The 15,325-nt window shown below is 35.8% G+C and overlaps 2 protein-coding genes and 1 non-coding gene across 3 annotated transcripts; all 3 read right to left on the bottom strand.

Annotated features, from left to right (window-relative positions):
• Positions 1-2,296: 2,296 nt before the first annotated feature.
• Positions 2,297-4,150, bottom strand: LOC112172362 (protein FAR1-RELATED SEQUENCE 5-like). Its single transcript, XM_024309673.1, has one exon. It carries the CDS (start codon positions 4,148-4,150, stop codon positions 2,297-2,299), a length of 1,854 nt encoding a protein of 617 aa, XP_024165441.1.
• Positions 4,151-8,271: 4,121 nt separating this feature from the next.
• On the bottom strand, positions 8,272-9,406 carry LOC112172356 (F-box protein At5g52880). Its single transcript, XM_024309660.2, has 4 exons — positions 9,278-9,406; positions 8,765-8,919; positions 8,571-8,655; positions 8,272-8,479 (listed from the first exon to the last, which is right to left on the bottom strand). The coding sequence occupies exons 2-4, from the start codon at positions 8,916-8,918 to the stop codon at positions 8,272-8,274; spliced, it is 447 nt and encodes a 148-aa protein (XP_024165428.1). The 5' UTR covers position 8,919; positions 9,278-9,406.
• Positions 9,407-11,455: 2,049 nt separating this feature from the next.
• On the bottom strand, positions 11,456-13,501 carry LOC112181821. Its single transcript, XR_002937122.2, has 7 exons — positions 13,387-13,501; positions 13,175-13,299; positions 12,988-13,069; positions 12,763-12,892; positions 12,506-12,663; positions 11,924-12,295; positions 11,456-11,826 (listed from the first exon to the last, which is right to left on the bottom strand). It is a non-coding gene; the product is annotated as an uncharacterized LOC112181821 (transcript).
• Between the last annotated feature and the right edge of the window lie 1,824 nt (positions 13,502-15,325).

Below are 15,325 nucleotides of genomic sequence, written 5' to 3'. Positions count from 1 at the left end.
CTCTTTGATTTTGTGTTGCCATCTGAAGGCTACTGGTTGATTATCTAACTTTCTTTCTAGGACTGATCTAAAGTACAAGTTCCAACTAACGTCTGATGCATACTATTTTTATTAAATGGCCAATTGCCTACTTTGAAAATTGCTGATGTAAGTGCAATGTGATATTCTCCCTAACAATGTAATAGATTAGTTGGTGTTATGCATCGAACACTAGTTATACCACAATGCAAAATATTTGATGTTGTTTTTGAATTTTGTATAGCATGTGTTGCCCAAAAAAAAAAGTATGACATCCATGTTCATTTTAGTTCTTACCGGTATCTATAAAGGTATGAGTTCATTATTTGTTCACTTGTTATGAAAATATTGATTGCCTACATAGGAGAGGGACTAATCCTAATGCTCTTGTATCAATGTTGGCTTAGATGCTTAATCTTATCCAAACCTGTTTTGCAGGTTTCAGCCTTGCAAACCTAAAATTGCAGAAGCAACAAGGGAAAATGATGCTCAATTGGCTCAACGCCGTGCACAGTACGGGGTCAAAACAAATTTATGATGCAATTTGTAATCGGATAGATAATGATATCGAGCTTGCTCTTTGCGACTCAATTTATGGTTGATTGCCTAAAATATACAGAAGCTTAGGGATTGATCAATGTGTTCTGTTCACGTATTTTGTTTGTATTGAGCAAGAGTACCACATATTTTGTAGTGTACTGTGCACATATTATTTTTCAAGGATATTAATGGAACAGATTAGCAATATACAATCATCAGAGACAGAGAGACTTATCTCCAAAAAAAAAAAAGGGAGATCATGGATCAAACGTCAAACAAAAGGATGGAAGTAGGATTCTACTGAGCATATATAACTAAGCTCATTTTAACTAAGCATTTAGTATATAAAACAAATGCCAGAATCCTAAACAAACACATTTTATACTCTTCATTAGTATAACATAACAATCCAAATCCTGATCATTATTGAAAACCGTATTTAGCAAAATCTAAGCCAATCAACTACTACTATTGGAGAAATTGGTTGTTTTTTCTCCACTGGTATCATATCATGAAGTCTTCTCCCATAAAGTCATAGCATATCCATATCACCAAATTCATAGAACAGCTGCAAAAATTTCATATTTGAAATGAGTTAAAATTATTGCACTGTAAAGTACACTACAAAGAAAAGAAGAAGAAAAAAAGAAACATGTTTTACTTTTGTATGCATTACCTTACAATGATATATATATTATTAGACTTCTTTTCCTCTATCGGACTGTTGCACGTAACTACTTGAGTAAGAATCCTACAATAGAAACAATTTATAATTAACAAAAATAAAAACAGTTTGTTCATACATAAAAATATATTATTCAAACCTGGCTCGATCGAGGAATCTGACTAGTTAGATTGTTTGCAGCAATCCTTGTGGATGAATTCTGTAACGAAAAAAAAAAATGAAGTGGATAATAAAGTTTAGGAGTAATAGTTTGACAGTGAAGGTATGATCTATACCTGATTCAATTGTGTGATATAGTTACCCCCTTGATGCATATTTGCATATGTTAAATTGACTTGAGAAAATGGCAACATAGAAGTAGGATTCTATAGATATAACAGCATGTTTAAGGTTAGATTATAATAGAAATAAAATTGAACTAGCCTGATTATATAGACCATAAGGAGCATAAACATTAGTTGTTGGCAAGCTCATAGTTGGAAATTGCTGCATATTAACTAGATTAAGAATCTAAGTCCTTGAAAATGATAATAATACAAAAATCTTTGAAATTTACCTCATTAATGGTATTTGTACCATTCGATGCAACAAATGGGTGAGACAAGCTTGAATTATGCACTACATGAAGTGATGTGTGTGAAGGCCCTCCACTGATCGGTGGCTTGACTTTTCCTACACAGGTAAATAATAAAAACAATAAATTGATCATACTATAACTGATAAGCATTTTATGAAATGCTTAGAATGTTAAATTACTTACTAGAACCTTGGCTCTTGGGTGCTTTTTTATTTTGTTTCTTCTCCATTTCATCTTTTCTTCTTTTATTACTTATGCCTTTTGGCCACACACCTGCTGGATTTAGTACTGGTGTTTCCTCAAATGAAGTATCATTTTTGTTAGCACCACTAGCAGAAGCATCAGTACAGCTATCCTTAAGAACTCCCGCAATAGATAACTTCTTCATATTCTTTTCAATTAATTCTTCTGCTTCTATTAGTTTCTGCATAGCAATGTCACTACCACTAGTTGTCTCTGCTCCCTTACTGATTATACTATAAGCCTTTCGCATTAAAGTATTCCTTCGCAATGTCACCGTTGACTTGTACTGGTACACTATTTGCCTCAACTCCTTTCTTTGCATCCTTTGTCCATCTCTTTAGTATATACTGTGTCGGTATTTGAGTAATATTTTTCACATTCAAAACCCTCAAAGCATGACGACATAACCAGCCCATAGATTCGTACATCTGACAACTACAGGAGATGGTCAGATTCGAAGAATTGAATTGGACAATGTACACTCTTTTATGGCCCTCCTCATTAAGCTCAAATGTCTGCAATGTCCCATCACTTCCAACTTCCTCCATCTTCACTGCCAAGCTAGCGATAAACTCAAACTCAAATAAATTATAAATTTTTCGAGTGTAGACCATACCAGCTTGCTTCTTAATTCCACTACTTTTTGCAGCCCTAGTAGGTATTCCGTTATTGCATCGAAAAGTCTCTTCCAATTCACTTGAACGCATTTGTTCTGCCTGTTTATCATAATGATGCACAAATTCAGTGAGACTCAGTGTTTTAGTAGACATGAGGGTAAACACATTGTTTGTGCTCTCACTTCTTTGTGTAGATAATATTCCAGCAGAAAATGTATCCTTGCTAAATAATGCACACCATTTTTCACGAAGATTATAGAGTGTCTGGAGCCATGTGTTCCCTGCAAGGTCAAACTTCTGTATTATTTCATCCCAAGTAGACTCAAATTCATCTTCTGTCACACGTCTAAAAAGCAACTTCTTGAAGAGTTCACCAAAATCAGAGTTTCTGTACAGCCAATTCAAGTTTTGTACCGCATTCTTTGATATGTGCCACAAGCATAAACGATGACGGGTCTCAGGAAAGACCTTCTCAATGGCATTTGCCATTGCCTGACATCTATCAGTAAAGATAGTCTTGGGTTTCTTACCCTCCATCGCTTCTAAGAATGTCTCAAATAACCAAATAAATGAAGCAGTCGTCTCATCTAGCAAAAATGCACAACCAAACAACACATTTTTCCAATGGTGGTTAACCCCAACGAAAGGAGCACAAATCATGTTATACTTATTGGTTCGGTAAGTAGTATCAAATACTACTACATCCCCAAAGCATTCAAAGTCAATTTTTGACTTCCCATCTCTCCAGAAAAAGTTTGTCATTCGATTTTCTTGATCCACTTGCACGGTGTAGAAAAACATAGGATCTTCAATTTGCTTTCTCTTGAATAAATTGATCAAGCTTTGAGCATCCCCTGCTTCAAGCATAATCATTCTGTCTCTGCTTACAAAATTGTAGCAGTCAGTCTTTGTAAATCCAACATTTTGAGATCCCCCAACTTCTTCTGCTAAATATGAATATGTATTTATCGTACTCATACCTGCGGTTTTCATTGATCTAATCACCCCCTGATGAGCATTTGAAACTTTTCGATTGGAGCGCAAAAATTGTCTTTCTTCTAGCTCTGCAAGCTTATGGTTGTGTTCAGGGACAAAGAGAGTCGCTTTCCATAAATTGTTATCTTGCAATCCAAATCGAATTTTTGCTGTGCAACCAGTTCTAATGTCTAGCCTATCTGCCTTTTTCACTTCCGAAGGATCACTATCTAGTTTAAAACCTTCTTTTGAACAACAATAATTAACTTGCTTCACAACATTGTTGGTTTTCCTCCTCTGCATTATCCGAACACTAAACCCCATTCTAGCACCATACTCACAGTAGAGGTTATATGCTTCTTCCTCACTATTCACAATCACTCCATACAAGTCATCATCATTACTAGTTTGACAATTCACAAACATTGAATCTTTTCCCAAAGCAGTTCCCATGCTATGTTCTCCATCGTCTTCTATGTCAATTAATGTAGGCATGTCAATTAATAAATTGGTGTATATATGTTGTGTAATATGTAGCTACAGTAAAAGAACAAAGAAATTGCTCAAAACAATTACACAGAAGCATGAATCAAGATGAGTATCATAACATGCCAATAAATATAAGGACTCCACCATCATATTAAAGAATAGTATTTCAAACTTGTGGTGCAAACAATGTGAAAGTAGTTCATAATAATCGGAGCAAAAACACTGAAGCAAGTATGTAAAAATTGACTAATAAATTATTTAGTAATTCACTCCAATCAATCATCAATATAATAGAGGGGTGTTGATTTACTCTAGAACACAACTCCTAAAGAAACCAACAAAACAATAGGAAGAAGGACGCACCAAACTAATAGATTGAAGAGCCTAAGCGAAGTAGCCGGGGGGGATGAGCAAAGCAAGAAGCTAGCTATGTAGCTTGGGGGAAAAGAGAAGAAAAATAAAAAGGAAAAAAAAAACGAGTAAAGCAAGAAATTGTTGGTGCAACTTGCAACAACAAAAGCAAAAAATTAAACCCAATTCAAGAGAAAAAAAAAAAAGAGGAGCAGAGCAAGAAGCTATGGCAGCAACTTGCAACAACAGAAGCAACAAACTAAACCCAAAGAAAAGAAAAAAGATGAGCAAAGCAAGAAGCTATGGCAACAACAGAAGCAGCAAATAATACCCAATTCGGGAAGAAAAAAAAACAGAAGCAAGTAGAACATGGAAGAGAAAATGGAAGCAAGTACATGAACTTTTACTATAAACGCAGCAAACGCAGTTGGAACCAATTAGAAAAACACAGAAATAAGTTCATAAACTTGTACCAAATACATACATATCAGACTCATGGCAGCAACTTGCAACAACAGAAGCAACAAACTAAACCCAAAGAAAAGAAAAAAGATGAGCAAAGCAAGAAGCTATGGCAACAACAGAAGCAACAAATAAAACCCAATTCGGGAAAAAAAAAAAACAGAAGCAAGTAGAACATGGAAGAGAAAACGGAAGCAAGTACATGAACTTTTACTATAAACGCAGCAAACGCAGTTGGAACCCAATTCGAAAAACACATAAATAAGTTCATAAACTTGTACCAAACACATACATATCAGACTCAAAATAACATGATTGAACAGCTTTGTTTACCTTGATTATGATCATCGTCTGCATCTCTACTCATTGTTGGAGAGAGGAAGTTGAATCTTTATAGAAAGATAACAAGATTGTAGCAGCGAATTCTCGGGTTGATGAGATAAACAAATTTCTCTAGGGTTCCTTCGAATAGTGTTTGCATCAGTTAACGATAGCTGTTAACGTGGATTCTTGTTTTTTTTTGTTTCACGTTGGTTTTACTGCAGTAGGAGGTAGGGTAATTTGCTATGATATGAGGTGTTAAATAAATCCACGTGGCGTTATTCTATTGGGTTGGTAGACCATGTGTCAGGCTGACATGGTTCTACTGGAGGACAGAAAAATTTCTCGTTGTTTATATCTTTCCAGCTGAGTTACATTAACGTGTTTTTTAAGATGTTGACTCAAGAAATGAGCTGATTTAGGAGAGACAGGTTAGGGTCTAAAATAGCAATTTCTTTCCTTCCAAGGTTGTTAAGTAATTTGGTTGGCAGCAAGTTTGATGATTTATTTTGCAATTATTTGTACAGTTTAAAGAGGTTTTGCTCTCATATGATATAATTTATGTCTCCATCTCTAAATAAATGTTTAAAAGTTAGAGAATTTCCCAATCAAAAAAAATAAAAAATTAGAGAGTTGCGAGCGAGTTAAATTAGCCTTTAAAAAGTATCCTTGTAAAAAATCAATTGAATCAGAAATCGTTTAATTATCTAATTGAATCAAACAAATGGATGGTTCTAACAACACTTACTACAATTATGATGAACCGTCCATGTATTCCATAGAAATAAATAATTAAAAGGTTTTCAATTTGATAAGGAGGCCTCTGTGAGTTTTGGAGAGACCTCGAAGGCGAAACCCTAGTTTCGCATTCGCTAGCGGTGGTGAACCTCATTCCCTATACCAGGCGGCAGCGTGCTTCGGGGAGAGGAAGGCGAGCAGATCGGTGACAGGCTGGCAGCAAGGTAGCTGCTTTGTCTCAAGTTCGCCTGGGTGGTGCGGCTCTGGTGCTCTAGCCACGATCATGGTGGTGCGACATTTAGATTCTCGGAGGAGCAACGGAGGCTTTGAGGAGATTTTTTTAGTGTCATTTGTTGATTTTTTAGTCGGAGTTCAGGGGTTTTCTTCTACAATCTTCAACGATGGCGGAGGCCAGAGGGAGGTCGCTGGAACGATGAGGATGGGTTGCTCACTGGCTGGTCCTTTTGGCTGGATCTCTAGGGTTGAGGTGAGGAGTGCAGGATCGGGCTTGGGCTTCAGTTTCCCTAGGCTGTTGCCTAGTGGACTGGGCCTTGGGGCTTGGGCTTCGTTAGATTACCTCTTTCTGCGTTTTATTTCAGAACTGGTCTAATGAGCGCACAGTTTAATGAATATAAGTGTTTTAGATCTATAAATCTCTGGTTGCATATTAAATTGGGATCTATTGCTTTTTATTTAGAAAGTTGCACTTATCTTTTCCTTTCCTTTTTCAGCCAGGGATAGTTTTCATTTGAGAAGTCTTTTCAATTTTGCGAAGATTTCTTTATTGGAGTATATAGAAAAATTCATTAATACATAAAAATTGTTTGCTCCTAGAAATATAAACATGCTCCAGTGGTCTCTTAAGAATTAGTGTCACTTCAATTAGAACACAAGGATAATGAAACATGCTGAATGTTAACACTATCTGTACATTCTTTAAGCTCTTTTTAGTTACACGGAGGGCCAATGCCCAGAAAGCAAACTAATCGACAACAGGCAATCTTTGTTAACGATCTAATGGCCGCAGAGCAGATCTATACATAATACATGCAGCAATTGGTTTCAAGGGAAAGGCATATCTTCAGTGCTGGTCAAGGGTCTTCGATAGGACCATAACCTAGAAAGGGGGGAAATTCTAGTGTAGTGGTGGGTATCTCATACCCACATTTACAAAAGTGAGAACAAATTTCGTTGTCAAAGTTGTAATTTGAGTCCTACTTTGTGTAATCTTAGTTCTAATAATGGTAATTACATATCTTACGACATTTTACAAGTTTTTGAACAAATTTGTTGTCAATGTTGTAATCTTAGTTCTAATAATAGTAATTACACTTCTTACGACATTTTTACAAGTTTTTGAACAAATTCATTGTCAATGTTGTAATTTTTGTTTAACTATATGTAAATAGTGTAAATGAATATGGTAACTTTTGTTCTCAATGTTGTAATTTTGGTTCAAATACTTGTAAATTTTTGTTCAAATAGTTGTAAATGAGGGTATCTCATACCCACCAGTACACTAGCTTGTCTCTAGAAAAGGACACTGCTTCTGAATCACTGTCGCTATCACTCTCTGAAGAAGATTTGACTGATATAGAATCTTCCAACAGATAGTCAACCACCTGAAAATGATGAATGTGCCGTAGTAGATATAAGATGACTGGTTCAAGATTTCACAACGAAAGAACTAGAAATATGGGCAATTTGATCCTTCAAATACTGGTCTAATTTTGGCGGTATATAAGCTACCGCAACACAGAGGAACAAGGCCGGCCGGTTACCCTTTATGTAATGCCAGAGAATGGATCAATTACATCATGTCATATGGGATGATAATTTAATTTCATGGAACCATTAAGTGCATAGAAGAGTAAGACAGCTGACATTCAGACAACCCCATTTAATAACTGTAATTTGAAAACCACAATGAACAGAGTAAGATAGAAAATACCTGACTAGGTGATACAGGGTCAATTTTCTGAATTTCAGGATTTAGTCCAATATGGTCATCGAAACATTTCATGTTATCGAGCCAAACAATTGTCTTGCAGTATCTACAGTATCCCCTACTGGATTTTAATTTCTTTGATGAATTATTCCCTGAAATCCAAGCAGATATACAATGGTAAGAATTGATGAGTTTGTATTTGAAAGCTGAAGGCAAGAGAACAAATTATCAAAAGGCTATAGCTACTTGACCACAAAGATTTAACGGATTATGAGAGGTATAGGGGAACGGTCCTCCTAAGCTGATTTTATAAGTGGTAAAATTGCAACTTAGATTCTCCGGTGACAAAATGCACTTTTAACAGATCCAGCAAGGAATACATCGTATAACTATCATCTTCAACCTGTCTACTGGTATGCTGTTCCTTGATATTCAAGTCATTGTAAGAGTCCCTAAAGAACGTAGCGTATTGCCTCTGCCACAGCCGGTTATCACTTGCTGCAAAATTCCATGGCCTTCATTAAAACAATCAAGAAGCATTAGAGTTGAATGCAGTTTTTACTTGGATCTTCATTATACCAAGAAACTATGAGTAAAAGGAATTACCAGCAGACTTGCCCAACAGAGACTAAAGATTGAAAATCCAGGAAACTGAATACATGTACAAGAACATCTTGTGGCAGATGGGCAACTACAGGAGAGGAAAGAACGAGATCAAGTTATCTAGCAAACTTCACATCATCTCTGACTACATCTTTGAACATGGAATAATAGTCGGGTACAGAGTAAAATAATGGTACCATTCTCTTCTTGGCGAGCTTTAGCGCGCCTCTTGTGAGCAATCATTGCATTCTTATATTCTGTAACAGCCAAGTTCTTCTTTTGCTTCGGCAAAGTGGCCTCAACGCTCTGGAGGAGGAGGTGAGCTGCTGAGACAGCACTGCGCGTCTTCATTCTGTCATTGTAATAGGCTAATAGCAATCACAAAAATCATGTCAGTGAAACAATAAGCAGTCTATCAAGAAATTCTAGCATTGACCAATGTAATTCAAGCTATTTGAACCATTTTATTCAACAAAATCTAACATTGACAAATTGTAAGCATTTTAATTCTAATAATTTGGATTTGCCGACGATGAACTTCATTTAGTTCAAACAAACAAAGCCTTTCATTTTCATCCAAATTTGAGATGTGAAGATTCAACTTTGAATACAAAACATTGAAAATTAGAAACAACCCAGATATACAATCATGAAAATATAAAATGGGGTCAATAATGAAACCAATAACAAGCAAAAGGTGAATAACATACTCAGGAAGGAGACGAAAGGCGGTGAGGGTATCTTGGAAGATAAGAGACTGGAGATTCTTGGGCACTTTTCTGTAAGCGCCTCTGAGAATTAAGCTGAGCTCTTTGCAGACTAAAGGGTATCTGTGAATTGATCGTAAAGATTCTTTAGTGTTTTAGTGTTTGTTCTTTCAGAAATTCAGATCATAATTAGATTCCCAAGATTTTCTAGGAAAGAATTCCTAGATCAATTAGGAAGAGGATCCCTAGATTAATTAGGAAGAGAATCCCATATGTAACGGGAGATCCCCCAATCTCTAATTACATAGTTGTAAAAAGTCTATATATAGCCATCTCAAGCCCCTATTATCCCAGACCCAAATCTCTCTCTCTCTCCTTTCTATATTTTCTAACCGATCGTGCACAATTAACAAGAAAACCCTAAAACCTTATTAGACATGGAGGTGATAGAGAACCAGGGGAAATCTGAATCCATATTTGTTAGGTGGAGTTCGATCAAGATGATTCCTACACTGGTGGTGTATACGAAATCAAACTTGACCAACTTCAGCAAGTTGAGCATGATAAATCTGTGGGCGGATTTGGGGTTGACCCTTCAACTCTCCCAATGCTCGAACCTATATTGAAGTTCTTTGATAAGAGTTGGAAGATGGAGGGGTTCTGTTCATTTAATGGTGCCAGATTTGGCGGCCTTTCCAAGTTATATCTCATGGTGAATCAAATCCCATGGCCTTATCTCAAGCCCGTCATACCCAAGCATGCATTTTTCTTCGACACATCAAGCTTAGACTTAGAACTGCAGAAGGTTTCTCCACCCAAAACAACTAAGCAGTATTGTCTTGTCATATCGGCATATGGAATGTTGTACTATCTTGCACAGCCATTGTGCTTTCCTCAGATCCAAGAACCGTCATTTGAGCGGTATGATCCGGCCAGTGATTCATGGGAGTCATTGCCTCCTTTCCCAGATTATTCTCTGGATCAGGCACAGACCGAGATGACCGGTTATGCCGTTTGTTATGGATATATACTATTATCCATGCAAACTGAGAAGAAATATGAAGCGGTGGCTTTTCATATTCATAGCAGAACATGGCACAAGGTGAAGATTAGTCCAGAGAATCCTTATTATTATCCTTTTTATGGGAGGGCAGTGGTTTTAGGTAGTACTATCTATGCCTTGGCGCATAATCTTGATTTGGTTCTGGTCTTCTCTTTCTGGTGGGATTCAGACAAGGATGGTGACATTGTTAAGCGGCGACATTTTCTGGGCACCCCATTGTCTCTGTTAATAACAGCCAAGTGTCATCCGCCGCGCAGGTTACTAGGGGATAGAACTCAGAATTTGGTTCATTTAGGGGGGCGATACTTTTGTGTTGTGCAAACTGGTCAGAACATTGATTCTTCTGAGTATCAGTATGTGTGTGCGACAACCTTCAGAATTGCCGGTGATGGGCAAGAAATACATATCAAGACTGTCCGCTCATCTGTTTTTCGAGTCGCGATCGAAGGGAATGATGAATTTGAAGTTAAGTTCAGCTTTACGCCTGATTATAAGGACATTGAACCGGAAGAAGAAGAGTATAGCGCAACTAATACACTGCCTGAAAGTGAAAGTGCTGCATGGACTTCAAAGGTGGGAGAAGACTACTTTTCCTTCCCAACTGGTCCTACACTGGTATTGGAGGCATTCAGAACCAAAAAAGAAGACAAAAAATAATTACTGATCTCCTCTCCTCCTCTCTCCAAAAGTTCAAAAGAGAAGAAAAAACATGGTTTTCCGGGGTACCATTGGAGCTTTTGAGGGTGGTTTGGGGTACCATCCTATTTTTGTATAAATTCTATTTTTGTTTTTAGTACTCACTAGTAAAAATGCCAGCGCTTTGCTGCGGGATATGAATTGTAACTATAATCGTTTTACTGAAAGAGGTGATTTCTTTGTTTTCTGCTGAAAGATGTGATTTTTTAGTTTCTGCAGTTCCTGTATGAAAATTTCCAGAGAAATGATAAAGTTAGTATTTTTACGAAAATACTATATATGATAAAGTTGGTATTAATATGAAAATAATAATATTGCACTGATTAGTTGATTACACAGGACATTTGCTGCATGCATCTCTGAACAATACAGAGTAGATATGATTAAGAACTACTTTGATATCATTAGATATTACACATAACTGAGAGAGTACAATGTTTTGCCTTTTTACATTTTTGTTACAGTACATTCAGTGGAGCAAAACTTACTTGAGTAGTACTTCAAAAAATTAATTGCTCCCACTGCTTGGCTGTAGAATCAACTGAAATTCAGTGATAAAAAATGCAGCAGAATTTACCCAAAAAAATAATTGTTCTAGCTGCTTTTCAGTTGATTCGCTGACTACAATTATACAAAAGCAAAAGTAGTCAGCACAGCTGTAACTAAAAGAAATAAGTTAATATAATATATGTTACAAACACAGAGAGATCGGATTCTTGTTCAGCGACTTGTTTGTGTTTCATGTTGCTCGCTTTGAAGGGATGATGATGTAGTTCCTTGATGCCGGGATTGCCTATAAGGTAATAATAATAAAATTATTGTTAGTAATATAAATGGATTGATTGCATTTCAGATTTAATGAAAACATAGAACGGATAAATAAAATTTACCTTTTGCTTTTTTTCTCTTGTTCAGTGGTGAAGAGTGCTTTCTTACTTGTTTCCACTGTTCTTTTTCTTTCTGTGCTAGGACGATCTGGTGTTGCGGTTGTTGGATGTTGTTCTGATACTGCTACAAAACTTTGTGGATCTGGAGAAACAGATTTCACAATCAGTTCACCATGAGATTTTGGTTGAATCTCGAAGAGGTATTGTTGGCCTATTGTATTTTCAATCTCCTTTGGCAATGCTTGTCTTGTAGGTTCTTGTTGTTTGTTTAGTAATTCTGGACAGGTATTGCCAAAGAGTTGTTCAGCTGCTTCTCCCATTACAATCAGTATGGCTTCATTTTCCCGGTCTTCGATTGTTACGTATACTCTGTAACTTCGCATAAAATGGTTATTTATTATTAGCAAAGAAATAGCAATGTATATTTTTGTATTAAGTTATGATTATGTAATAGTTAGAATTAAATTTAATATATGTAATAGTTAACAATCTGAGTTGAAGGGTGAATTTAATAGTAGGATCATTATACTTCCACAATCCTATTATATATAGATGAAAAGGAACAATATTTTGAAGGGAACTTACCATGGCAAAGGCTGTTGTGTTTCATGTTTAATACAACTCATTTCATTAGAATTTTGTTTCTGTCGAAGCTGCTTGCAGCAGATTGGACAACCGTTATACCACCAGCTATTGTGTGTCGAGAATCTAGCGATTTTAGCACTGCAGCAAACTGGCTTGCTCTGCTATGTATGTGTGTGTTATTAGACTGTAATTAAAATGAAAAATATTTCTAAAAGAAAGTAATTATTGTATAAAGATGAAAATAGAATTGTTCATACGTTGTACAGGCGTGGATTAAGCATGTTCAATTCTGATACTGTTTTTTTTTGTCGATCTTTGAGCTCTTCTTGAGTTGCCTGTTTAAATGGGATAGCAAGAATCTTTACTTTGTCACCTGGCTTGGAGAATCTGCAATATTTAGGTTGTATTGTTGATATTTTATGTCATTATCAGAAGCAATAAATGATAAAATCAATTTTGATTTTGTTATTAAGACAACTTACTCATTTCTGTATTCTTGTCTTTAAGGAATTTGCGGGTCTACAATCATGCAGGTATTATTCGTTCCAGACAATGTGATTCGTTCTGCAAGTTATTAAAAAAATTTGTAAGAAAAGAGTGATTAATATTGATGAGTTTCATATATATATATATATATATATATATATATATATATAGAAGAGTACATACGTTGGAATTCAGTAATCCGCAAGCTTGTAAATACTGCTAAGATCGGTGGAGAACGATTTTGTACAGCTTGTACATCAAATTGTCTGGCATTATCGCCCCACAGAGTGATTCTAACATCCTCTCTCCTGTATTTTGGTGAAACAATTGAATTGTTATTGTTTGTGAAAGAAAACATTGTTTTCAAGTTATAAGAATGTTTCAAGATTATGTACCTGAGATTTTCCAAGGTTATTTCACACTTTGATTCCATTTTTTCTTTGTTCCTCACAAAGACCTGGGACTCTGGCATGATTGACTTCACACAACCATAAACATCTTTTATTGAAGGGAAAAAAAAAAAGATTATTAATTTCAGTTGTCCATAAATTGGAAGATGATTTAAATAAAGTTGAGATACTTACCTAGCTATCAGAACTATCTGATCTTCTTTTTTGTCATCTAACTCACTGAACTCAAGGAGGTTGAATGCATATCGTGGAATCGGTGAGGAAGAGTCTTGAACTCGTTTGAACTCCGTCATCCGGTTAAAAGAGAGGTGTGCCTCATGATCAATAACTTTGAATGGAAAGTCATTCTCTCTTGAATGGCAGCGAAATATGTCATTGACCCTGCCTTCCTCCATTTTGTTCGTAACAACTGGATAATGTGATTCATCAATTATAGCATGGATAGCATCACCCTACATTGAGTAAATAAATGTGAAATCAAGAAATCAAATTTATATGGTCATGTTATAAAGTAGAGAGAAGATGGAGAGAAAATAGTTTGGAGGAAGTAGAAGTGTATCATTCAGTCTCATTAGCCTCTTTTATATAGAGGTAGGGTTTACATCAAAGTACACAACTAATGAGTATTTACGTGGACAGCCATATAGATAATAATATTTACAACACTCCCCCTTGGATGTCCACCAATGAATGATGATATTGGACGCGCTTATTGTTGCCTCGTTAAAAACCTTGCCAGGTAACAAAAACCCAGTGGGACAAAAATAACCATGGTCGAAGGACAAAAAGAGCACAACGCGCATATGTCCTAGGTAGCATGCTTCTGGATGCTCCCCCTGATGAGAATCTCCCTCTGATTGTTGCAAGCCTTAATTATGTGTGCGATAAGCTACATGTACCATGTATAGTGGTTTGATGTGTCTATCACTGAAGTGAGACCACGTGTACTTTGCATATAGGGGCTCATCACAAATTTTCATACCTGAAAAGGTTAAGCAATACCAACAAAGCTAGACGATTTTCAATAAGCCTTACCTCATATGATAAGGTTAGAAACAATCTCATATGCTCAAATTCATACACAAAGTTATAGCTAAACAATATAAAGAAATTGACACATTTAACTTTATATAGTTTAAAACATTGAAAAAAATCATCATGGCATACCTAGCCATACACATCAATATCATTGTGTATTGATATGTCTCATATAAGCTTCTTCAAGAGCTTTAAGTTATTCATAACTTTGTGAAAGTTAGAATATGTTGCAACATTATATTCATAATTCGAATTCAATAGTAGTCTCTTCATAGTACTCATTAAGGCAATTTAGATCTCGTTGACTAGAACGAAATGAGTACATATGAGCTAGCTTTAGACTCTTTGATTCCATAAGTGAGCTTTAGGCTCTTTCAACCTTTCATGAACTTGAATCATTCATGTATTTGAATCCCTTAAGGATTTGATAAGCAATACGCTTATTATGACACTTTTCTTTTGAGATTATGCTTTTAGCAATGTGTCTTTAAGATCTTCATAATATACAGTGACAACATGCCATAAATCTCTCGTCAATATAACAGCTATATGTAACACTGTACTTATAGAAAATTGTCATTCGTATAAGGGAAGATATTCATAATCTCATGTCTCGATAAATAGACATTGTGTCATAGTGATTCATCTTCACTTTTGATAAATACCCTTTTGTACCATGTAGGGTTAAAAGTCCAAGTATTTCATCACGTTTCAAATATTCAATTTCATTGGAATTGCCTCTTTCCAATTTGGCCAATAATATACTTTGTCGACATTCATAGTGAAACGTGGTATAGCTTATATGTTTTAAACTATATAAAGTTAAATGTGTCAGTGATTGTAATGTATAAATTTGTATTCTAGGAGTTTCGAAAACATTACCCTT

Source organism: Rosa chinensis, chromosome 1, assembly GCF_002994745.2.
Source record: "Rosa chinensis cultivar Old Blush chromosome 1, RchiOBHm-V2, whole genome shotgun sequence".
NCBI lineage: Eukaryota > Viridiplantae > Streptophyta > Magnoliopsida > Rosales > Rosaceae > Rosa > Rosa chinensis.
Note: the sequence above shows the minus strand (reverse complement) of the source record. Positions and strands in the feature narration are given on the sequence as shown.

Coding starts and splice junctions, on each gene's coding strand:
- LOC112172356 (XM_024309660.2), bottom strand. CDS start 8,918: ATGAAGACGCGCAGTGCTGTCTCAGCAGCTCACCTCCTCCTCCAGAGC. Junction 8,656..8,764: donor AGCTCGCCAAGAAGAGAATG/GTACCATTATTT, acceptor CCTCTCCTGTAG/TTGCCCATCTGCCACAAGAT. Junction 8,480..8,570: donor TCTGTTGGGCAAGTCTGCTG/GTAATTCCTTTT, acceptor GTTTTAATGAAG/GCCATGGAATTTTGCAGCAA.
- LOC112172362 (XM_024309673.1), bottom strand. CDS start 4,150: ATGCCTACATTAATTGACATAGAAGACGATGGAGAACATAGCATGGGA.